The sequence below is a fragment of the Topomyia yanbarensis genome, chromosome 3, assembly GCF_030247195.1.
Source record: "Topomyia yanbarensis strain Yona2022 chromosome 3, ASM3024719v1, whole genome shotgun sequence".
Taxonomy (NCBI): domain Eukaryota; kingdom Metazoa; phylum Arthropoda; class Insecta; order Diptera; family Culicidae; genus Topomyia; species Topomyia yanbarensis.
The window spans coordinates 274577638-274604877 of NC_080672.1; the positions used below are offsets into that span (position 1 = coordinate 274577638).

Genomic DNA, 27240 nt, shown 5'->3' on the forward strand with positions numbered 1-27240 from the left:
GTTTGTTAAATTCTGTCATGCATGCAATTACGTCAGCGATAAAATTCATATTTTTGGTGCGTATAGTTGTCGGAATCAGCTCATATTTGGCATAGGGTTTGTGGAGTCAATTAGCATTTGATTTAGCGGTGTTCCGAAAAAGGTCAAAATTGATGTTGAAATTTGGTTATTTCAACATCAGAGTAGCACAATACGAGGGACAGGGTATTTAAAATGGGCAATGACGACAAAGAAAGAGTCCTGTATACGGGTCATTCTTTTATAAATCATACACCTTTCAAAGTTTGTCTGATTTTTTATATAAACTCTATGCATAAAATTACTTTACTATGCATTTCCTGGATGGGTAACCAGATGGCTACATTCCTACCTCTCCGAGCGATCTGCTTTCGTTACAATCAGTACCACGCACTCAAGCACCTTCCAAACGCCAACCGGTGCGCCTCAAGGAAGTCACCTAGGTCCACTTATCTTTCTTTTATTCTTCATCGATGTCTGCACTCGCATCAAGTCTGGAAAACTACTCTACGCTGATGATCTTTCGCTCAATTGCCTCAGGACACGACTCTGCTGTGCTTCAAGATGATATAGACAATATAGAAGAATGGTGCTTACTAAACGGCATTCAGATTAACGTCGATAAATGTAAGGTGATAAGTTTCGGGCGCTCGACAATTGTAAGGTATTGCGAATATACCCTTCAAACCTGTGTCATCGAGAGGGTGGATTCTATCCGTGACTTGGGAGTGTTGTTCGACAGAAAACTTCGTTTCACCAAGCACATCACTACAACAACGGCGAAAGCTTTTGCAACACTGAAACGAAACACAGTTTGATTTTGTGAATTTCTACGCGCTGAAATCAATATACTGCGCACTTGTCCAGAGCACCTTAGAGTATGCTGTACAAGTATGGACGCCATATAACGCCGGCCAAAGTAATCGGTTGGAGCGTGCTCAGAGAAGCTTTGTACGATTTGCTCAGAAAACTGCCTTGGAACGACTCTATCCGTCTTCCGCCGTACAATAACAGATGCATGTTGCTACATTTAGAGTCTAGCCGTAGTTTCTTACAAAGAATGTTTATCTACGATATGTTATCGAACAATGTTGACTGTCCCGACATTCTTTCTAGGACTAATTTGTTTATTCCTCCTCGTGGTATAAGGAATCGTTCGTCTTTGTTGATTCCTAAACATCGTACAGCTTATGGTCAGAATAATCCGGTGGACAGATGTTGTAGCAAATTCAACGAAACTGCTCTAGTTTACGACCTCCACACAACTAAATCTAGTTATAAGTTAGCAATTAAAATTTTTAATATTGACGTTAACAATTGTATTGTACGGTATATGCCGGGGACGAAATAAATAAATAAATAAATTTCAGGCATTTACTGAAAAAAAATATTTTTAGAATTATTGATACTTTAATTATCTACTACTTAAAATTCATTATCTCCGATTAAATTCCGATTAATCAGAATCCCTCTGCAAAATATTGAACAATAAATGAGTGCTGGCACTCAAGATAGATACTTGATCTCTTCAGCAAAGTTATTCGCAAAAGTAAGAGTTACAAATTCACTAAGAGCATCATCTCAGTAAAATCACTTGCAAGAAAAATAATGACAACACCTTTATACTGGTGTTATTTTATCAATACAAAATTTAAAAAGATAAGACAAATATTTCTTTATTGTCACATGAAAACATAGCGGTATATTTACTGAATATTTCTAAATATATATTGAAATCGGATCAAAACTTTTATCAAAAGTCATACTTTGTAGCAATTTTAATATCAATGTAATCAAAAACGATTCAAGGTAGCCAATGCTCTTCAAAATAAAAATTTAAAAATCTAAACATTTAGCTTCAAATTTGAAAAAAAAAATCAAAATCTATTCGGTAGATACTTTTCAACCCCAAAAAACTGCGTCCCTAGAGGATAGAGAACCCCCTTAAAGACCGCTTCACTATATTAAGAAGAGTTGCATTATGAGACATTGTATATTACTCAATAAATACGATAAAGCAATTATAAATTAACTTACATGCGAAAAGTATGAAATTTGTTGCTTGTATGGTCTTATTGTTTCGTCGATTATTTTCCGAATGCCCAAACATTTTTTTAAGTTTTAATATGGAGGCGATGGTCATATGCTCAAGGCTTCTGTCTGTCACGTTACAATTTTACGCATATTTCATAAGATAAGTCAGCAAAAACAATAAAACCATATTCTATCACAACTGCACATTATTAAGGTCACTAAACCGCACATTTTTTCTACAGAAAGTTTTTTTCTATCATGATCCGTTTTCACTTTATTGTCATTTTGATACGTCTGTCACGTTACACAATTTTCGCAGTTAGTTTGGAGGTTGCCCGACTAAATATAAAAAGTCTGTTCCGTTGGCCCCCAAATTTGCATGAAAACAGTTTTAAGTTGAAGCTTAGAAAGCAAGGAAGAGTTTGAAATATAGTTTTCCTGAAGAAAAACTTTGTTTCCGATTTTATGGAGTATTCTCAATGATCTGTCACGTTACAACCAGAATCTGTCACGTTACAGTTCTGCATTTTCATTGAAGTAAGGATATCAAGACAATCGTACACAAATCATTCTTAATTTAGGAACTGAGCATAACGAGAAAATTTCATGTTTATTTTGAAAAACACATTGGTTTTACATTACACATTCTTACAGTCACGTCACCTAGTGACTAGAAGAGAATTTCCTTCTAGTTACTAAGTGACGTGACTGTGAGAATAGGGCCCATTATGCCGAAAGAAAATCCAAAATAACTTGAAAACATCTGCATTTTGAAGGATAATTTTTCGTGAGCATTTTGAATTGAAAACTCATTTTGAAATACATTCTTTAACTAAATTATTTAAAGAAAAAAAAATTAAATGAAAATTCAAAATTAAAAGAATTATTGAAATATGTTAAAACTTTTTATTGTTATTTTCTCTACGATGCAATTATATCACAGACTAACAGACATAACGCTCGAAAACAATTCTTCGACCGCTTTAACGGTCATTTTAAATATATTTTTAGTTGGGACTGTGGCCGCATTTGAGATAATGGCGCCACCGATATATGCGCAAGTATACGGGGGGATAGAGCACTAGCGAAAAATTGTTCCCGAGCCTGAGAGATAACCCTTTTGCAAATGAGTGGTTGGGACCATGTAGAAAAGGTGGAGCTAGTGTTCTAGTAAAATTGGCGGATCGATATTTTTTGAAGGAATTACCTCATAGTGTTATGTCTGTTAGTCTGTGATTATATTTTAAAGTTTTTTTATTTGCAATTAAATTTTAAACGTGTTTTGTTTTTTGCGTTTAGTATTTGTGAGTAATTTATTATAAGGGCGTATTTTCACGACTAGATATTTTGGTTGAAGAAACAAATCAAAATATTTCGAAAAAAAATTGTTAAGAGCATTTTGCTTCGAAATTATATTTAGTATTAATATTGTATAAGAAAATTATATTCATGACTGGCAAATACTAAGAAATTTAGAAGAATACTTGAAGTTAAAAATACTTTCTTACTAGTAACTTCCTAATAGTGCAATAGGCTTTCGTTAACAAAAAAAAATATTGTTTTTCTGTAATTGTATTTTAATTATTTTTTTTAACGATATATTTGTATTTTCAACATTTTTTTGCTTTCTTTTTGAAAAATTTCACCAAAAAATATTCACACAGAACAATTAATTCCCTAGAACTCGCTATCATATAGTTTTGCTGCACAAATGGCGATTTTCGAAAAATATATATTGAAGTGTAGTTGTGCATTGAACATCTCATCGCCCTTTTTAAATATTACTCTTGAATAAAAATTGTTTGTTTAATATTGAAAAATACTTAGTCTCCCATATACATGAAACGTAAAAGGTTTCATCAGAATCAAAGATGGTCACTAATATTGACGCAATTGAATCAAACTTGATAGAATTGCTTTACAGCAGAAAAAATCTGTCACGTTACATAAGATAAACTGTGTTTTCTTAAAAATTAATAAAACTTCAAAGTTTTCACAATACAGTTTCAAAAAGTAGACTCAAAGTAGTAAGAAAAATGCAGGATAGACATTGTTTGCATGCTGTTGGTGTGGTCCACAAAACTTTTTTTGAATTTTTGATCTGTCACGTTACAAGTTATTTGGTTTCCATTACTTCACAACTGAAAATAAGCAATAATCCATATTCATCAAAAAAATTTAAGCAATATCATCAAATTTAAATTAGACTACGATAGAAAAATGTGGTTGCAAGCAAAAAGTTGATAATATGGATTTTGTTTACCTTTTTATCTCCTTACGGTCTTTTAGTCACTTTCAGGTCATGCAAATAGCATCAACAAACTTTCATAAATGACACACATGAAATTTTTTTCTGGGATCACCATTCATATTTTTTAATATTAGAGGTTATATACATACGGAAAACAAACAGTTTGACGTAAAATAATTTCGCCTGTGGTTGCCATTTTCGGAGCCTTGACCATATGTTATTCCTAAAAAGTAATAGAAAATGAATCCTTTAAACGAAACAATTAATAGAAAATGATAAATTTCGCATTGTTCGACACTGGATGTTCTTTTTTTATTTATATCCAACCAGTTGTAATATAAAATTCGTACCAACGCTGCTACACTCGATAGTCATTTCTCTACTATGCTATGTTTCTGATAATCGAAATGTTCTAAATCAATTTTTTTCTCAATTTCCATATGATCTTTTCATCCACACAACGAACCAACCGGCGAGAGCAGCCAAAAAGTTAGGGGAACAATGTTTCTACGATCAGACTTGCATCTACAACGACGAGCACGCCCTCTGCGAGCAGATTAGTCACAACGCCATCTGCCAGTGTGCGCCCGGTTTCCACTCCGTTAGCTATTCAAAACCAACCAAACGTGTCTTCTGTACACAGGGTAAGTGTATACGAAAATTGTATAAGTATTGAACAAACTGGAAACGATGAAAGACATAATCCCCACTGAACGCAGATCCAACAAACCAAATCCCTCCTAATACATTAGCTCCATACGACGCACCGACCTGCAATACATTTTTCATTCGATCCCAGTCGTTTTTTTAACATCCCAACTCAAGCATTTCCGGTTCTGTTTCATTCCAGATTTGGCTGTTATAACTGCGGATCTTCCAACACTATTCGGTGTCACCAGTGGCATTGCCGTGCTAGCCGGTCTCATTTGCATGGTGCTGCATTTATTTAGCAAAACGAAATATCCTCGACCTCGACATTTCGGCGATGCCAACTTAGCGCCGCCAATTTTGTACAACAGTGATACAGGTATGCAAACGGAAACCATTGCTCTGGCTCTTTTTCTTTTTCTCTTTGGATTTTACTGTTTGGTTTGATTCGTAAGAAAGGAAGCTGCCATGTAAAATCGTTTCCATCAGGAAAGCTACCAGTGCGGTTGTACAAATTACGGACAGGTGCATGGATCATTTGAACTGTTATGTATCATAAGCTTAGTTGGAGTGGTTCTAAACGTGCTTATACAAAAAATATTCAATGGATGTGGAGTCAAATATTTTTATAATGTTTTTAAGAATTATTTTATGGACTAGATTCGAAAACATTATGTTTATCAATAAAACTAATGTAGTGATCAATAAAATATAGCCTAATTAATAGTTTCTTGGTTGAAACTAGGACCTGTATAAATATTATAAAACATTTTCAAAAATCGTAAAAAATCGAAGCCATATTGGATGCAGAATACTATGAAAGATGTTCGCAAATATAGAAAAGCTTTTCGTGTATTTTATCAAACAATCCGTACGATTTATGAAATAGATTGAAAATAATTTCGTTACAATGAAGTTCACTAGCGACTAATTAAAATAAAACTTCAACTGAATACCTACAAATAATTTTTTTTTTTTTTCATACGTTTATTTGACACGGCATTTGCAATAGCTTTTTACGCCAGTTTCTTTTTTTACATAGCACGTTACAAAAATCCTTAAGACTAATTTTAACTATACTAGTACTTTGTCTAAAACTAACACTGAAATCACTTTATTGTTTGCTTTTTTCCTTACATTGTTGTATTTCATACTGATCTAGTATTTTCGGGTGTATTTATTTACTTTTTTTCTGTTATTGTCTAAATTTAAAAACTAAATATTCTAGGTTCCTTTAATTGGTGAATGATTAGCCTTGGATGAGAGTATGAGGAGATGAATTTAATTAAATTTTGACAGACGCTGTTTTTAGAAAATGATAGATAAGTTCCATGTATAGAGGATCGCGATACGCCAGGATGTCTCTAACAGGAACATGGATTGGTCTTCCTCGGACTTGTAAAGAATCTACTAATTGTGATCTGGCTTCACGATATTCAGTGCAGGACCAAACAACATGCTCAATGTCATGGTAACCTTCTCCACAAGCACAATGATTACCCTCAGCGAGCCCAATACGACGGAGATGCGCATCTAAAGTATAATGATTGGACATGAGCCTAGACATCACACGGATGAAGTCCCGACTTACATCCAATCCTTTGAACCATGCCTTCGTTGATACTTTAGGGATAATTGAGTGTAGCCATCGTACCATATCTCCATTGTCCCAAGATGTTTGCCAACTAGCAAGTGTCCTTTGTCGAGAAGCGCTATAAAATTCATTGTAAGCGATGGGTCTTTCATATATTTCACCATCTAGTGCACCAATCTTGGCTAAATTATCAGCTTTCTCATTGCCCGCAATAGAGCAATGGGCGGGGAGCCACACTAGGGTAAATTTATAACATTTTCTTGTCAGGTTACTCAGAGATTCTCGTATCTTCCCCAAAAAGAATGGATCGTGATTATCAATCCTCTTTGAGCGTAGAGCTGCAATTGTGCTGAGACTATCAGTGAGGATAAAGTAATGGTTCGGGGGTAAAGTGTTAATTATTTGCAAACTATAGTGAACTGCTGCTAGTTCCGCTATATAAACAGAGGCGGGTTCTGCAAGTTTGAGAGAAATTGAAAAATTATTGTTGAAAATACCGAAACCAGTGGCCTCACTGATTCGTGACCCATCAGTGTAAAACATTTTAAGGCAGTCTATGTGTTGATATTTACTTGTGAATATTTTAGGGATCTCCCGCGAGCGTAGATGATCCGGAATTCCACGAATCTCTGCTTGCATGGACGTGTCGAAGAATAAAGTGGATTCAGGAATATCTAGTATATTGACGTATGTGGGAACATACCTAGCAGGCGTTATTTCTTGTGACATGTGATTGAAATACACTGTCATGAATCTGGTTTGGGGTTGAAACTCGACAAGTCTTTCAAAATTTTCAATTACCAGTGGGTTCATAACCTCACATCGAATAAGTAAACGAGAAGAGAGATCCCAGAATCGGTCTTTTAAAGGAAGAACTCTCGCTAGTACTTCAAGACTCATCGTATGGGTCGATTGCATGCAACCTAAGGCAATTCGTAAACAGCGATACTGTATCCGTTCCAGTTTAATAATGTGAGTGTTCGCAGCTGAACGGAAACAGATGCACCCATATTCCATTACTGAAAGTATTGTTGTTTGATACAATCTTATCATGTCACTTGGATGAGAACCCCACCATGATCCAGTTATTGTTCGCAGAAAATTTATCCTTTGTTGGCATTTCATTATTAGATACCTAATGTGGCCTCCCCATGTGCCTTTAGAATCGAACCAAATTCCAAGGTATTTAAAAGTCAGGACTTGGGCTATCGTTCTACCAACCAACTGAAGCTGAAGCTGAGCTGGATCACGCTTCCTTGAAAAAACAACCAACTCTGTTTTCTCCGTAGAGAAATCGATGCCTAACTTCAAAGCCCAACTTGATAAATTATCCAAACTATCTTGCAGTGGTTGTTGTAAATTTAAGGCTTTTGGTCCTGTAACAGAAACCACGCCATCATCTGCAAGTTGTCTTAGAGTGCATGGGCTGACAATACAATTATCAATATCATTCACGTAAAAATTGTAGATAAGGGGGCTTAAACAAGAACCTTGTGGGAGACCCATGTAACTTATTCTGAATGTTGCCAAATCGCCATATGAAAAATGCATGTGCTTTTCTGACAATAAGTTGTATAAATAATTATTTAATATTGGTGAAAGACCACATTGATGTAGTTTCTCTGAGAGAACATCAATGGAAACAGAGTCGAATGCTCCTTTTATGTCTAAGAACACAGACGCCATTTGTTCTTTTTTTGCATAAGCTAGTTGGATTTCTGACGAAAGTAGCGCCAGACAATCATTCGTTCCCTTTCCCCTCCGAAAACCAAACTGGGTATCTGATAGCAAGCCGTTCGCCTCAACCCAATTGTCGAGACGTCGTAGGATAATTTTTTCCAACAATTTCCTGATGCAGGATAACATTGCAATCGGTCGATACGAGTTATGATCGGAGGCTGGTTTTCCCGGTTTTGGAATAGCGATAACTCTCACTTGTCTCCAGTCGTGCGGGACAATGTTCTGCTCAAGAAGCTTATTGAATAAATTCAACAAGCGTCTTTTTGCTAGGTCAGGCAGATTCTTCACCAAGTTGATTTTAATTCTGTCTAGTCCCGGAGCATTATTGTTGCATGAGAGGAGTGCAATTGAGAATTCCATCATTGTCAAAGGCGAATCTATGAAATCGTTACTTGTGGGAGCATCGCGAGTGATTTTCTGCGCAGGAGCAGAATCGGGACAAATTTTCTTGGCAAAATTAAATATCCAACGATTCGAAAAATCTTCGCTTTCATTAGTCACGTTTCGATTCCTCATTCTTCTGGCTGTGTTCCAAAGAGTACTCATTGATGTTTCTCTTGACAAGCCATTAACGAAGTGTCTCCAATAACTAGATTTTTTGGCACGACGTATACTGTCAAATTTGTTTTGCAAAATGAAATAATTTTCAAAGTTCTCACGTATACCCCCTTTCTGTTTCATAATTTCTTTGTAGGCAACTTGTTTAGCTTCATATGCATCAGAGCACTCTTTGTCCCACCAAGGATTAGGGGGCCGTCTATTTATTGTCATTCCAGGATTGCATTTCGTTTGGGCTTGTTCTGCTGCTTCAATAATTAAACCCGCTAAGAATTCATATTCTTCGGTAGGGGGTAGCTCTTCTGTCGAAGCAAGAGAAGTGGAAATTAATGTTTCGTATGTTTTCCAATCAATATTTCGTGTTAAGTCATAAGGAACATTGATTGAATTCGTAAGGCCTAAATCACTGTTAATTGAAACAACGATTGGCAAATGATCGCTACCGTGAGGATCAGGTACAACCTTCCACGTGCAATCTAACCGAAGTGATGTCGAGCACAGAGATAGATCTAATGCACTTGGACGTGCAGGAGGTCTGGGGATGCGTGTTGTTTCGCCAGTATTTAAAACTGTCATATTAAATTCGTCACAAACATTGTATATCAAAGAGGATCGATTATCATTGTAGAGGGAACCCCACAATACTCCGTGCGAGTTGAAGTCTCCCAGTATCAGACGCGGAGCAGCCATGGATTCCACTACCTCAAAAATTTGACGTTGTCCAATTTGAACTTTGGGAGGTATATATATATAGAAGCGATAGACATGTCTTTGCCTTTAATGTTCGTTTGGACAGCTACAGCCTCAATGCCCGCAAACAAGGGGATGTTAATTCTATAGAAAGAATAGCACTTTTTAATTCCTAGAAGCACTCCTCCATACGGGGTGTCTCGGTCTAGGCGAATAATGTTGAAATCATTTAAGTTGAAATTAATGTTTGAGGTAAGCCATGTTTCACATAGAGCAAAAGCATCGCATTTTAAATTATGCAGTAAAATTTTTAAGGAATCAATTTTAGGTATGATACTTCTGCAATTCCACTGTAAAACAGTGATGGAATCTTTCATTGGAGGAGGTGAATTACCCATTGAAAGGTACAATCGCTGCAAGGATGGGCCATTGAGCAATCAGCTGCTCTAAAAATGTTCTAATTGTTGGGAGGAAAGCTGAAAGTATACTCTTTAGTGGTTCAGAAATATTGAATGCTTTAAAAATCCAATCAACAATTTCAGAAAACTTCAATAATCCTACCCCCGGCTGAGGCTCAGAGGTAGTCGAAATTTTATTATTTCCAGTAATGGTGTTCTGTTTGGATTGTACGTTCCCAAAACCGGGCGGAATTGATTTCGGTTTTGAATCGGAATTTTTCGGTTTTGGGCGCAGTTTATCTATTGGTGGAGAAATTTTAAGGCCCTTTCTTGGCAGCTTGGGAAAAGAAGACTGTTTTCTTTTTCTGGAATTTCCGGGTAAAACAAATGATGTACCTTCGCACGCTCCGTCAGAGTCAGACTGTTCCGAAAATAGAGATGCGTAAGTGTTTTCTAAGAAGATGGGTTTAGGGGTAGCATTTTTCAACATTTCTGCATAGGAGCGCTTAGACCTCTCCTTCAAGGATCGTTTAATTTTATCCTCACGCAATTTATAAATGGGGCATGCAGGGAGCTCATGTGAGTTTTCTCCGCACATTAAACATTTTTCTGAATTTTCATTGCATGTATCCTCTTGATGAGAACCCCCACATTTGCCACACCGTGCCTTATTGGAACAGTAAGTGGCTGTGTGGCCAAGCTGTTTGCAATTAAGGCAATTCATTACACGAGGGATAAAAAGGCGAACAGGGAGACGAATCTTATCGATAATGACATAGTTGGGCAGCGCAGACCCAGCGAAAGTCACTCGAAATGAGTCAGACAGTCGATAAACTTTTTTATCTCCTTCGTGTGATACTGAATGCAATTGCTTGCATTCAAGTATTTTTACGTCTTTAAGTATGGTGTCTTTGAAACGACCAACCCCATGCTTAACTAAGTCATCAACAGTCAAACTCGATTCTGTGATGACCCCATCAATTTCAATTTCCTTTGAAGGAATATACGCTCTATACTCACGCGTAAAAAGCTCGCAAGAAGCAATTGCATTGGCTTGTTTGAAACTACCAACGACAATGCGTATTTTATCTTTATTGACTTTGACGATCTCTTTTACATCCGAGAATCGCGAAGTCAAATCTTTAGAAATTTGAATAATATTTAGCGCCTTTACTTTACGCCTAATAAATACAATCCATGGTCCCGTTGACGACTCTGGGTAAATTTTAATTCTAGTCGGATTTACATCAGCATAAGGCTTAGGGGGAGGGTCTGTTACTCGTTCTCCCATCTCTTCATCCATTTTACCTAGCAAGAAAAACTATCACAAAAAGGAATGAAAAATATACCTGTTATACCTGTAGAACACACCTCATGTGTTACGTTGTAAACTCGGTGCCCGTTGTTTGACAATGTGACACCTGCTGTTCTTCTTCGTCGCGTTGCTTCTTCAGTAGAGAAATAGTCCTACCTGCAACACTTCAAAACTCTCTCCGATTAAGCTGCTCGTCGGTATCACCACCACAAGCGCGCTCTCTCCGTTTCCACCACTTCGGTAGACAAATGTGGCTACCTGTGGCTTGCTGCGAAAATCCCACTGTCGATGCGGCACTTTTCGGTGCCACTTGTTTTCCTTATTCGTCGTACCACTTCTGCGGTAGACAAATAGAGCAAATGGGTCTACCTGTGACGCTTCCCTCTCGTCGATTAGAATTGCCCGACGACACCAATACACTATATTTTTTTCTGTGTGTACAGGCACGATCACTGTCGATTTCTGCCACCGCGGTAGGCAAATTCGTCTACCCGCGGTTTGCTGTCAAAACACCACTTGTCGAGGATGCCGTTGACCACGCCTCCGACGTATCAACTGTCGACTCACACCCAACAAACTGGTCTCTCTCTCTCCCACAACAACGCATACAGCGTCCCGCACTCCGTCACTCTCTCGAGAACAAAACCTTCCACCTGGAGGCACAACCGTCTCGGTCGGTTGCAAAAACTGTTATGAACCTACAAATAATTCATATATATTGGATTTAATAAAACCGATTCATGGCAGATTTAGGAATAAATTCAACACTACATTCAACCAATAACACATCGTCGCTATTGTGCTTATGACTCTTATGACAAACGTCATTTTGGGGTAAACTGAGTTACATATGCCACATTACTTGTCTAAAAAATTTCTACAAAATGGCGTTTACAGAATTTTGACATTTTGCTTGGTTAATAATATAAAGCGAGAAACGAGCAGAGAAATTTTTAATGTTTTGCTTCAAATGACTGTGTCTGGAGGCTCAAACACATCTTGATGTATAAGATGTTTTTATATGTAAAACTATCTGAGAAACACAATGGCATAATCATTTTCAAAACAAAAATGCGCGAATTGTTACAAAATTGCAGTTTAAGTTTTAAACTGGAATTATAGCATATTTGGCAACACTGTAACCAAAAATAACTATTTTTTCTAGATTCCCTGACTCATTTCCTTTAAAATACATCTCACCCATTGTTTATAGACCAAATGAAGCCAAAGATATGAATAAATGTTAATAATTGATGATGTTTTTCTATGGAAAATTTTCCATGTACAATTATGACACGCCATACAAATTTTGTTATCAATACACACCTATGGCACGTGTGAGTGCGAATTTTGTTTACATTTATAGTAAAAACTCGCAACATAGTCAACTGATCTTCGTAATTAACTAGAGATTAATACAGAATAGATAGAAGCATCAATTGTCTTCTTTGAATTGTTTATACCGTTTATAAGTTTCAATATATTAAATCTCAAACATTAAAAATCGTTTTTCTCGAAATGTGCAAAATGGCGCTTGTCATAAGATAGCACAACATCGGCGACATGAGACTATATGATAAAATAACCAGACGTCCCTATTACGCGGAACAGTCCCGCATTTCAAGGCCGGAAAGTGTCCCACATTTACCAAAACGCTGATTTTTATTTCAAGATACTCATATTCTACATACATTTATATTTAAAACACTTATAAAAAGTTTTGAGTCATGATGCCTAATCTCCAAATTACGAGAATAATGTGAAAATTGAGCCAATTTATTCTGATTTTCAAGGTGCTCTTTTCAACTTCTAATATGAGCTATGTCATGACTCCTAACGAAAAGTTCCTCAGTTTTATACAAGCTGTGCAAATATTTGGGAGGTGTACATCGGGAACAAGCTAGCTCATTCAAGAGTTCACAGTGCTTAGTATGGAAGCTTTCCGTGACTTAACTTTTTGTCGGTTTCGACAGCATAAAGTTCTAAGTCACTTCACGCTTATCGGAACATGCCGCAGACTCAGGTGATTTGCATTTAAAGTGTTAAAACATCCTAACTCCTGCGGTAGAAGACAAAGGGTTAAGACATCGGGAAACTCTAAGCTTGCTCATATGGTCCTATTCCATGCCGTTCTAAACATGCTTCCTTCAACTCCTTCCTCTTCCCGCAACTCCTTGCTCTTTTTTCAGCGCATTTTTTTTATCGAAAACTAAACCAATGAAAGTCATAATCATCTCAGAATCCAATTTCCTAACTGCTAGTTGCCTGATACATGCAAAAAGTATCAGTTACGAATTTGGTATAGTATCTCGGACTGGACTGGAACGAGGTCGAAGTACTTCGTTTAACGGATATCTGGTACTAGAACACCGCAAGACCAGACAACATGTTTAGTATCGCGATAACCACCACCACAAGCACAGATACCACTCTCAACGACCCCAATACGGCGGAGATAGGCATTCTACGTATAACAATTGTACATGACCCGAGATATCACCCGAATGATGTCATGGTCATCATCCATTCTCTTGGTTTGTTGATACATTTGGGATTCCTGAACTTCCATCGTTCCACGAAATTTGCCAATTTTCGAGCATCCTCTGAGAAGAAATATTTAAAAACCCGTTGAAGCTATGCAATCTTTCATAAATATCACCTCCCAAGTAAAAAAATTAGTTTTATGGTACACTTGAAGATATCTTCAAGATTAGTTTCATAAAACCGAATATAAAACCAATTACTCTACAACACTGCTTCAAGACAACCATATACCCCTCTTAAAACGAAAAGGCCCATACTCAAGAAGGTTCTCAAGAGTATTTTACAAGGTTTTCTTAAAACTTTTAAGTCTTATCAATACTTTTTATAGTGGTGTTTAAGAACTGCTTAAAACTATAAGTCTTGATAGTTTTATGGTTTTCTTCTTCAAGAACACTTCTAGTGTGCTATGAAACTGCTTTGTTAGACAGAGGGCTTGGTGTATAGTCGAAAAGAATCCGCTTAGGAAAAAATCTATCCATCATATGATATTCTTTTACCAAAATGGATGCGAATGAAATGCGATAATATGAATGGCCAGGTTTTTAAGCTAATGATTGAGAAAATTTACATGCGGTTGCAAGTTTTCCGATCATATGCAATATGAAAATGCGAAAAAGTCAACGCGCCGTGAAACAATTTCTAAAACATTGATTTTTAAAGAAAATATTAAATCGTTTCGAAAATTCAATAATACATGAAAATGTTTTTAATTGTCAAATTTTGGATAAAATGCGTGCATAAACATTTTTCTAGTTCAGAAATGTATTTCAATCAGTGAGAATCAGTTCAGTATATGGAGAAAAGTTATTATTTCGAAGTGGTCAAAAATAGAAACGACGCCATTACTTGTCATTGGATTTAACTGAAACCACCATGAGATCTTATTAAAACTAACTATTCTTGCTCAAGAGTAATAGGAGTTGTTCAAGATCGTAATAAATTCATTTTTATTTTTAAGAAGAGCGTTTGCACTTGAAGAAAACTAATTAGAATTTTTCAAGACAGGTTTAATTGAAGATCGCCATAAATCCAGTCTATTTTTCATTGAAAATGTAAATGTTGAAATGAAAATGCCTATGATTAATTATTATTGAAATCACAATTTTATCTAAAAGTTTTATTTCAACAACGCTTGTTAAATAGAGCTATTCGAACAACCGACGCAATCTCGCTATATGTATCGCACCTACAGATTTGCAAAGTTAAATAATTTAATTATAATCGTCGAGTTTGGTGTTTATGCATGATTGAGCTCCATTTCATGTCTTCTCCTGTGGAATACGTCACATATCCCGTCAGTCGTAACAGTTTGTTTGTTTATTCTAGAACGCTCTTATGCAAGAGTATTTTCACTACGTTAAAGCTTTAAGAAGGTTTTATGGTAGCATTCTTAAGATACATTTATCTTCAGCAAGAATGTCATAAAACTCTCCTTTAATTTTTAGGAGTTTGAAAAAAAATGTAAGGGACTCAAGGGTCTCTTAAAACTGCTCATAAGATCAATTATTTTATGAAAAATGTAGTTTTATGGATATTTCTTTAAGAGCTCTTGAAGCACTCTTAAATCCCGCCAAGCATATCAAACTAAAGACCCTTTCCATAAGCAATGTTAAAACACGATTCACTCAATAATGGCTTGATAAAACTACCATAAAACTTAAATAAAACCAATTATCATTTGGATTGTTACTTGGGGCTTCTAATGCCTAAATATCCACCTTTTGATTATCATTCTATTCCAAGTGTCCGCCTTCTCATTACTCGGAATGGAGCACTGCAAAAGAACTCAAACTAAGGTAATCTTCTATGATTTTTCAGATAAAGTATTCAAAAACTCCCATGTTTTCTCCAGGAAATACAATGAGTGCTTTCCATGCCCCATCAAACAGAGAGCCTCCTGTAACTGTAACGATTTGAGCATATAAAACCATCAGTTTTGTGGTAAGAATGTTGGCAGCACAGCCTCTTCTATGATTGCACTTACCCCTATTGTCATAATAATTAACATAAAAGCGATGCATAGCTGTCATCATATGACGAACGTTCCGTGTATTTCAATCACAGGATGAATCGAAAACACAACGTAGGCTTTAGCCTCTAGACGAAACATTGTTTCTCTCTCCGTTTATCCGTCAACGAAACGGTGCCAATAATCGCGTTTTTCAGCTTTCATCAAATTTATCATTTGCATTTGTAGCGTCGCGTATATTGGGAAAAATTCGGGCGATCCGACGTTTAAAAGTCCCTTTCGCGTACAATTCCAAGCAGTCTCTGCCCACCCCGAAGTAGGAGACTGTTCACGGGTGTTCACGCCGGATACTCGTTTCGTTTGAGCTTTAATTGTAGTGCAACTGCATTGTGTAAAACGTGGGGGAAAATGTAGGGACTGAAATATAGGGACACTTGGGGTTGTTGATGTCCCATGTGGCAATTCCTGCTTGTTTTCTAAAATTACCGAGACCAGGAATCACTTACTTCGGTTTTATAACAACACCCTTCAATGGACACTCTCAGGTCTTTACGAGGAAGTTTAGGAGAGAAAACTCCTTCGGAAATTTATAGGCACATTAGAAGATGTTTCCACAATGGGATGGTCAGACTCTCGCTCTTTAATGTACAAGGAAACATAGAAATTAGTCGTTGTCGGTGGCGTAGAGTTTTTTTGCATTTCTTATCGGAGCGTTCCTTTAATAATGTTTCGTTTTGTCCCCACATAATGTATATGCGGGATATGTCGAGAGATCATGCGGAGTCTCTCCACAATAGGAAAACTTTTCATGATTCTCTCCGCATTTTCCACAGCGTCCCTTGTTTCTACAATAAATCGCTGTATGCCCAATTGTTTGCAACGACGGCAGTTCATGCCTCGCGGCACAAAAAAGCGAACAGATAGTCTAGCCCCGTCCAAAAGAGCAAAGTTTGGAAGAGCAGATTCGGTGACAGGTTCAAAATAAGGCTGATGGAAAATAAGTGGTTTTCATATACTCGTTGATTTTTCCTGAATGCAATTGCTTGCGAACCAAAATTGGAGTCGTGGGACTTTTTGAAAGACTTTTAGTTTGGAAAAAGCTACTTAAGGGGTTACACCACTCTGCAGAACACGAAAAAATAAGCATGTTTCAGGAATTTTTCTAGACGAAATAGAAAGGTGCAATGAGATCTTGTCAAATGGTATTTATGGAACTAGTTATTCTTAGCTTAGCTTAGGTAGACTGCCCGTAAATGCACTTCGAGATTAAGGGATCATCCATAAATGACGTAGCATTTTTGAGTGATTTTTAACACCCCCCTCCCCCATCGCAGCATTTCGTCACAAACCTCTAAATACCCCCTGGTAATTACGTAGCTTGACGGTAGCCCTGCCCCCCCCCCCCCTTGTCACCGTAACTCTATTCTATTCCCCTTTAAAAAAGCTACGTAGCATGACATGACCCCCTACCCCCTATAGTCACACATCATAACAAAATACAAAACTCCCCCTACCCCATATAATGCTACGTCATTTATGGATGATCCCTAACCGAATGAGTAAAAATGCACAATAAAACAACAGAATGTTACTTGGAAGAAATAAATCATACTTACTGTGCATGTGGTATTTATAGTACTAGTTAGGAAGAACAACAAATAATTGTTTCAAGTATATTTGTCACAAGATGGCGGCCGTTCAGCTATTCTCCGTAGACACCTCTTTTTGGAAAGGGTTTACGTCTGGAAACCTTTCTCCCGTCTAGTCTAGTCTACACATACACAGCCAATACATGTAGGGATCCTGGAAAATCGCAGACGTTCGTCCACAATTTTTCTTGTCATTATTAATGTTTGTGGCACATATTGAATATGACACAAGCATTAAAGCGGCCAGGCCAACTGTGCAGCGTACAAAATAAAGATGATTCAAAATTATAAGGCAATCAAATTATTCATTCAACGAATAATTTAATCGACGGAATATTTTGAACCTTGAATAAGGAAGAAACGTGGACAACCGTACACAACCGTTTTAATTTGATGGGGGTTTGATAAATCGTTGGGAGTGACTTTGCTAAGAGGATTAATATCACTCCTTTGATCCTAGGTTTTTGGGATGGGACAGAAGTATTTAGCCCTGCCCTGACTAATGAGCCAGAGTTATAGCGCCCTTACTCGCTCTCTGAAACAATAGAGAAAATTGGCGAAATCGGTTAACTAGTAGTAATATAAACAAAAAAACGCATACAAAATACAAACCAACAGACAACTCACATTCGACAAAAATCCATACAGGACTTCTATGTTCTAATAGGCAGTACAGGATCATGAAAACAGAAACCTTCCGCGTTCGTTGAGCGTTGACGGAAAACACAAATAACTGTACCGTATATTTCACAATAGTTACCTTTCTCCCGTAATTTTTAACCTAGAACTTAAAGCTAAAGTTTTTTTCAATTTCTTATAACAATACCAAGCGACGTAACTAAGATTTTTTCGATATATCGTTTCGAACTTGAGCTTGAGCTTGTGCGACCACCCCTGGCTGCTACTCTGTTATCGATCTGGACTAGCTGAAGTTGCACATAAGTAGGAATAAGTAGAAAATTAACAGCGTAACATTATTCAAAGTGCAACTCCTGGTAATCCTAAAGTGTTTATTGACCAATACCGGCGCCGGCCAGGCCCGAACGTAGATCGCGGAAGGAAAGGGAAGGAATGGTTAGTCCGATGCTTGCTTTTGCTAAAGGCCGTATATATTATTACGCACTCCAAAAGTATCACGGGAGGAGGATATTTGTTAGTAAGTATAGAAGTTGGATTCTGCTTCTTCTTTACCGATGCCAGAGAGGTGACTCCACTATCTGGACTAGATATCGATCCATCTAGGGTTCGCAGTACCGACCCTTTTTGGCGAGAACCGCTACTACGGTACTGAAGCCCTCAGTACCGGTAGTACCGGTAAAGTACCGGTACTCGAATATTTTTTAAAGAAATTCGAAAAAAGCTTCAAACTGAAATTGAATGCTCAAACTGATGATCTTATTCTCAGATGATTGATTTATGCTGTTCAAAAAACATGTTTATTGTTTTTAATTGCTTCGGAATGGCAAGACTTATTTCACTGGAGATATTTTTCGTATAGGGCATCTTCTTTTATTTCGAAATCTAGGCCACTTTGAAATCAATAACTAAGTGGTGCGACTTTCGTCGATTTGAACAGATGGTAAATGTATGAAACCCTATTAACAACATTAAATCAAAGCGAGAATGGCAGTAAATCCGAGCAGGTTAATTGCATTTCCTCTCTTGCTGTTCTGAAAATTGGTTCCGACCTTTATGTCGTTTGCCTACTATTCTCTAATGCATATCAAGGCTCCTTGCTTTCCTGTAAACTATGGAGTTTTACTGAATTTTCCGATCACCAATAATTACAAATCGCCCCATTTGAAGCAGTTCACCAAGTCTAAACGCTGTTAGCTGTTCGTTCTTTTATAGATAAAGGTTTAAGAGCAAACCAAATACAGACATGACTTAGACCATAGTCTTATTACGCGCCACCCAGTGAATAATGGAAACCAATCAGAATGTCGTTAATAAAACCTTAACTTCTAGAATTATTATCCCATTCATGCCCATGTTGTTTGTGGACAAAAACGTTTTTAAACAGCTATAACTTTTGATTGAGGCAAAATTTGCTCACAAAAACAAGTAAGGCTCATTAATGTGATTATTGCCTTTAATTTGAGTATTAACAATTACAAGGATCAGCTCTAGAACTGAAGTTATTACAATTAGTCTGATTGGATTCCAATGAAGCAGTGCTGCCAGGGAGAGTTAACGTTGACGACGAAAAATTAATTTTTCATATATCTTCGTTATGTTGCAATATTATTGAAAACTGATAAAACGTATCAATTTAGATTGCTTTTGGCTTCGTTTTCCACGCAAGTGGAATACTGTAAATAATGTAGGAGAATGGTATTGAGCATTGGAAGGTAAAAATTGAGCAGCTTCTAGCACTGCTAGGGAAGCACCAATCTTTATGAAAAATGACTTTTCATGTTTCGTAACCCCACCGTTTTCAAGGAAAAATTGTTTTGAAATCCTACATGCACTAGAAAAAAATTGGGCATGAAAGGGTTATAATGATGGCCCCACCTCATTTCCACACAAAGGTGTTATCTCAACGATTTATCTAGAAGGCAAATTAATATAATTAAACGTTATCTTGCAGACTGATATTTTGAAACAAATCCCCCTGCAGAGTTAACATATTTGTCATAAAAAATTGTATAGTACCGAAAATACCGGTACTGGCTTTCGTTCAGTACCGGTATTACGGTACCAAAAATGGGTCGGTATTCCCGGGATTTTCGGTACCGGTATTACCGGTACCACAACCCTAGATCCATCAACTTATAGACCAGGAACCAACGGCTTTACTTCCCTTCCGAAAGAAGAAGTGACCACAGATTTTTTCACCTCAGAAAAATCTCAACGACCTCGGCTGGAATTGAACCCAGGCCAACTGGGATGAGTGGCGGTCACGCTTACCACTCAACCACCAGCGTCGTCGATTTTATGATATATCGTTTTTTCGCGAAATAGCGAGTTATTAAAAAAAATCTATTTTGAAAATGTGTTTCTATGTTTTAATTGCCGCAAGGTTCTACTGTATCGATTCTGTTGATCATTTTCGGCAAATTTAAGACTAAGAGAAACAAAAGCAATGAAATTGAAAGACGGATACGTATTATAGAGCGAATCAGTTATAAACTTAGAACAGAAAACTAGGACTAAGCAGGCTCTTGTGGACATGATCGAAAGGAAATGTGAAGAATCCTTTGTCTAACATTCATATCTTGGAAACCAAACATCAGAATCAAAAACCATTTAATAGCGTTCTGTCAGGGTGATAGGCCTTTCATTTAAAATTAGTTTGGATAAGATCAGTTCAGCCATTGCTGAGAAACACGAATGAGAGTTTGTCCGTTACATACACACACAGACATTGTGCCAAATTGTTACTATGTTTTAATTGCCGCAAGGTTCTACTGTATCAATTTTGTTGGCTATTTTCGGCAAAGAGACTAAGAGAAACGAAAGCAATGAAATTGAAAGACGGATAGGTATTCTAGAGCGAATCAGTTATAAACTTAGAACGGAAAACTAGAATTCTGCACATTTCCTTTCGATCATGCCCATATGAGCCTGCGTATTTCTAGTTTTCCGTTCTAAGTTTATAACTGATTCGCTCTAGAATACCTATCCGTCTTTCAATTTCATTGCTTTCGTTTCTCTTAGTCTCAAATTTGCCGAAATTAGCCAACAAAATCGATACAATTGTGCCAAATTGTCGAGCTGAGTCAATTGGTATATAAGGCTCGGCCCTCCTGGCCTCGGAAATCATCTTGAAAGTTTGAGCGAATTCTATACATTTCTTTTCTAAGAAATATAAAATCGAACAATATGCTAAAAAATATAACAAATCAGTATTTTATAAGTTTAGAGTAAAATTCATTTCAAATTTTAAAGATTCGGTAGACTATTCTGGCAAAATAAGCAATCTATGAAAAAAGTTTCGAGTGATCAAAGTCTGCTTTACGGTATGCCAAAACCTATGATTCTTTAAAACTAGTTGCGTTTTGCTACTTGGCTAGTGAATAGTGACAAAATATAACGGAAAATGTCTTGATCCACCACAAAACTGTACAACCGCTGGTAACTTTCTTTTAAGGTTTTTATTATTCTGTTCATATTTATTAGATATAAGGCTTTACACTAAAAAGCTGAAAGTTATACAATTGCATGACCTTTCTTCTCGTTCATATGATAAAATACAAACTTAAATAATTAGAAACGCTGCATAATTCCTAGATTCTAATCCGGTACGTACGCTTATCTTTTTTCTATTCTATCTTTTCTTCTTGGATCTGCGCCTTACTACCGATAAAATGAAACAAATAACAAACCACACTATAACACATTCGTCAAAAATCACAAACCAACAACGAACTCACAATAAACCACAGGGATTCCATTGACAATACAGTCGGCAAGGCCTTCGTCGCGTTCCAGCCAACGATCTAGCGGCTCCATCGGTTCCTATGGCAATCGACGGCCGTCCAGTGCTCCATTGCACGGTTCCAAAGGTGTCTTGGTGTCAACCTCGCGTACAGGTGCGGCTAGATCTGCCGCCATATTGCTTGTATCATGTCACATATCTGCAATTAGAAGTAGTAGATCCAACACCACTAACAACTCGCAGCATCCGAGTGACCATCTGAGCGATGACAATATGACCAAGTATCTCGAGCGTCAGCTGGAGCACCAGAAACAGTTGCTCTATCTGGACATCCCGGCGCTCAGAAATCACAACAAATTGTTGTCGAAATTTTGCAAAACCTCCAAATACGCATCCAGTAATGACGACTCCAGTTACGACGAAGAGAACGACACTGGACACAATCATTACAGCTATGAAAACGATAGCATTGAGTTGGGAGCTCTGCCAACACCCGCAAGCGAGGTGGCAAATGTCGCGGTAAACAAACACCTTAACTTCTCAACATTTTCCCCATTACCCCAAGTAAAACACGAACGAACACCTTCTTACTCTTCTTACCTGCCCCCTATTTCTGTATCTTTAGTTTCGAAAAGTTCAATCTCTCTTCCACCAATTTATATTCGATCTCTGTGTCATTTGGTTGTTATCCTTACTATATTTTCTTCAGTTTCAAGTTTGTTCGTTTGTTCCTTCCCCCGGAAGCTTCTACTTGTCTGCCCGGTGTATCATAACGGGCTACCGAACAAGCTTTACACAATTTATTCAAATTTATGTTCGACACGATAATAATCTGTGCAAATAACCGGGCTACTGAAAAACAACTTCCCACCCACCGTCGTCGAACCGGTTATGACCTTTTTATACTCGCTGTAACGAGAAATTCAGAGCAGCCTTTTTTGTTTCCCAAAATGTACTATCACTTGGATGGGCCCTTTTAGAGCCCTTCGCGTCCAATTTATTTAAACTTCCTGGAACTCGCACACATCACCTCTGTGAGACGACATGTCAAAACAAAATGAAATGGTCAGTTAACACCGGGCTGTCCCCACCCACTCACTCCCATCCCGATTTCCTTCTCGTTGGCAAACTGTGTAGCAAGTTGTTTACTATGATGTTGTTCGATGTGTTCGATATTTGCTACTAACTCATCTATGACTGTGTGTTGTATTTGCTTGTCGTTTTCATTTTGTGTAACTGTACATTGGTTCGTTGTCGGCTCTCCTCGATGCATATAGTTCATCCTACCATTCATTTCGATGTTCTGTGTTGGATTTGTTTCTTGTTTTATAGTTTGTATTTTTTCAAGTTTAATATTCACGTTTTCACGGTAAATAATCTATAGTAGCGATTCTCTATACTGCCGGTAAATTGGATTTGCTGACGCGGAAAGGGCAAATTTTATTTCCGGTGCACGTTGATAAATACTCAATCAGTGTTTGTACTTTCGCAGCTTGTGATCGATGAATAACCCGGGTGCCTCACTCTTACCTTATTCTGTTTGACTATTTTTTTTTTGCGTAGCTACATGATATTTCTGATAGAAGACGATTCAATTTTGACAACGCTTTTCTGCCTAAAGACCAAACCAGTGATCGCAATGGGACAATCATATGTGTTTGAGTAATGTTGAGATTCTGCAGTTATTTTTTAACAGTAAACGAACAATATTAAAAAAATAACAATTACAATACTGTTTCTGGATAGAAACGACATCGCTGCCAGTCACGCGCTAGCGATTGTTTTTTATCAGTTTTCGCAGTCTGCTCGCTATTTTCGGTTCAATGAATGGAATTATTGAACATTTGATCAGTTTATCGGCGAAAAAGGATTGAACGAGGTAAAAGTGGAAAGTTAAAGTGGTTTTGACAGCAGTCTTAACGCTCTAACGAAACAGTGTGCTAATCTATACGAGCAACTGACGCCGATGCTCAGCCATCCGGCTGCGTAAGAAATTCTTCGACTAGAGCTTCTGTGGAAGTTAGGTTTTAAGCCACGAGGAATCACTCACTGCCTAGCGCTGTGAATATGCGACTTACCTCCAGAGAAGCTGCTAGTAAAATGTGAGGAGTCATATGGGTTTATTACAGATGAGAATATTCTTAAATGGATATCATGACACGCTATGTCGGTTACGTAACCTTTCGAAGTAGTTTTGCTATTTCCGATAGGTTGCTCGAATAAGCGTATCACACTACGATGTTATTATGCCACACAGCTTCCATCCCAGAGACTTTTTTCCCGAGAACCCCGGGGTTTTTGACAGTCTAGGGATTCCCAAATCCCGGGAAATTACTTTTTCTATTTTTAGTTCCCCATGTGACCACATAGAGGACGCCAACACTAACTTTGCTTAGAAGAGAGATAGAACATCGATATGTTCGGAAGAATTACTGCAAATTGCCCGTTCTATAACTTTGTAGAAGACACTTAATTTCTATCTCCCTCCGTTGAAAAATTAGTTATGGCGTTCTAACCGAAACATGATTCGTATTATTTACTATAATTCTTCTGAACATACTATTGAGCAAAATCTAACCGTTATTTCACAATCGCGGGGATCGAGTACTGATACACAACCATGCAGTTTAATATCTTCGTTTAACAAAGCCGGATTGACTAGCAGTTTTTGACCAAGTCATAGACAATCAAATTATCTTTCTTATTTTCACTTACAGTGTCGCCTGGCGGTGAAAGTGTGAAGTAGTAATTTTTCTCCATGTAAATTGTCGAAAAGTCTCAAACTTCAGGAGCGTTGGTCTGGCAGCTCGGCTTGTCCGATTTCCTTCAAATTTGCAGTAAGTACTCCTGGTGGGACTAGAAATCGAGTCAGGGGTGGGCCGATAGGGGTCATTTTTTTTCTTTTCACTCAAGTGCAGAGTCAGGTAGGAAGAAATGAGTCGGTCCACCTAGATTCACACCACAAAAAACACCATTTAATATTTGGGGGATTACTTTGTAAATTTGTCCTTTATAATGAACTCCATTTCTTCCAAATGTGAAATGAATCCTTTAAGGGGGAATAAGGGTTTTAGCAAAAAAAAATCACTTTTCTGTGATTTTTTTAACTTCGAGTGAAGCAAATTGACCAAAACTTTTGTGTATTATAAAATATCATATCACTAATATTCTGTAATTTTTTCATGCAAAAATATTGACAAGCGACTCGGTGATGAAGCGTTTTGTAGAACGACTCTGAAAAACACACGATTTGCGGTGTCGACTGCCATTCAAAAACTACTTCACCGATTTATTTCAAATTTTGCATACACATTCTATGTAAAAAATACCTAACCGCCACGTTGAGTTTTTGAGATATTTTTTCAATTAAGGGTGCTTTTTACTCAATTGAAATAAAAATTGTTATCTTCCACGAAAAATTCTGCCACCAGAATTACTGAGTAGGTATCGTGTCGTTGGTAGTTCTAAATAGAAAACTTCTTCAACATTCTCTCAATAATTTGTTCAAACCAAACAAAACATAAATTTGCGAAGAGTCACCAAAAAACACTTTTTTTGATAATTCATTTCTGAGAAATTTCGTGGGGAGGCTTTTTCTCCCTAGCTCCCTCTGGCTACGTGCCTGTGCCAAACATCAAACCTAATCCATGACAGTGATGTCAAACTGGGCGGGGGTCTAATGTTGTCCAAATGATGTGAAATTTGGCACCTGAGTTTGCTTTGACATTTGTCACAACATGAAAGGTGGGGGGAGGGGGGCATTGAGATTTTAAATTCGAGTGCCTTTTTGCAATGCCCTAGTATACATATTTCAGTGGTAGGAAAGACGCCCAATTTGTTTTTAATGTGAAGTGATGATATTTTGGCCATGGTCCTGTTTAAATGTTAAAAATAACTTGACTAACACAAGACTGTTACCGTACGTTAGACGTAGACCTTAGAAACGTTGGTATTCGACGAAATATAGTTATTGTCAAATGAAATCCGTGACCACAACGCCATCTCTTCATATTACATATTGCAGTACGTGAAAATCCTCGAAATCAGCTGTATTCCGTTACATAAGCCCAATGTTGCTACAACCTTCGTCGTTGTCGTAGTGATGTGAGCGGCGAAGCAAAATTTTCTGTTAAACAACTCTCCCAAGTCATTGATAGAAGCCACCCGCTCGATGATATAGGCTGGAGGAGTTTAATCTCAGCGCCTTAGAATTGTCGAGCGCCCAGAACTTATCACCTTACATCTATCGACGTTGATCTGCATACCAATTGACTATATCGTCTTGGAGCAAAGCCATCAGCGTAAACGAGTTTTCCATACTTGATGCGGGTGCAGCCATCGGTGATAAATAAGTAAAAGATAAGTAGCCCTAGTTGGCTTTCTTGAAGGGCACCAGTTAGCGTTCAGAAAGGAAAAATTGTAGCATTCCCACGGAGGAAAACCTAGTTGTTGCAGTATCGTGACAGCAATGTTTTTCAGCCGCTTTGTCGGATACGGATATATTACATCAAATTGCTTACAGCTGGAACTAGACCGTATAATTTCTACTGCTTGATTAACCAGAACAAGCGAAATCGCTCAGAGAATCCACGAATGGGGCCTGGGAGTAGCTATCCATCCTCAGTGTGCATGTTTGGAGAGATCTATAATTTGAAATATCAATAACAGCGCCGGTTAAGTCCTTTTAGTCACCGGGGAAGGAAACGAATGTTAGTGTAACAAACGTTGTTATGGAGATCGTGTATACCTCTGCATCTTCCCGTGGCAAAGGGAAGGAGTTTTTTTAGTACACCCAAAATCCGACGGGTATGTTTCTATTACTTTTGGGTAAGATTCTATTGTGTTTTCGGTAACAGACCACGCAATTGCGCATTGCAGTATTAAACTCATATTCCCGCAAAGGTAGTAAACGGTGGAATGACGAATTTCGGTTGCTGTTCATGTATGCGCATCACACAATCAAACACTTTTTCAGTATGTGTCAACCTCGGCTCTGTTCGGATGTGGGATAATTCTGTCGATTGGTATGATAGTATTAGTACCGAGTCAAACAAACCGGAATCCTGGCGGATCTCTGACCAAATTCAGGCTGGAATCTGCCCCAATATTGGCAGAAACCAGCCAGAACTACGGATTTTTTACTGGGTAGGTTGGATAGTGCAATAAATAGTTTAGGCGGCTTCCGGATCCGGCCTAGCTGCCAGATCCGGACCAGTCCCCAAATCCAGACCTCCCGGATCCAGACACGTGCCCAGATCCGAATCAGCTCCCGGATCTGGACCAGTATCCGGATCCGGACCAGTACCTGGATCTAGCCCATCCCCTTTTCCCCTTACCAAGTCCGGACCTGAACCAGACCCAGACCTGGTGCTTAGATCCAAACAAGTGTCTGGATCCCGACCCTCGGTTCGGATACGTGGATCCAAACCATAGGTCTTGCTTCCCGCACAT

The 27240-nt window shown here is 37.8% G+C and overlaps 1 protein-coding gene across 3 annotated transcripts in view; it reads left to right on the forward strand.

The window, feature by feature from the left end:
- Positions 1–27240, forward strand: part of LOC131690257 (uncharacterized) — a 113969-nt gene that overhangs the window by 48900 nt on the left and 37829 nt on the right. For 2 of the 3 annotated variants that reach the window (XM_058975883.1, XM_058975884.1), the window contains exons 4-6: positions 4786–4947; positions 5154–5330; positions 21797–21943. In XM_058975883.1, coding sequence (XP_058831866.1) covers positions 4786–4947; positions 5154–5330; positions 21797–21943 — 486 coding nt within the window. The remainder of the gene's footprint in view (positions 1–4785; positions 4948–5153; positions 5331–21796; positions 21944–27240) is intronic. The other variant, XM_058975885.1, reaches the window with a different exon arrangement.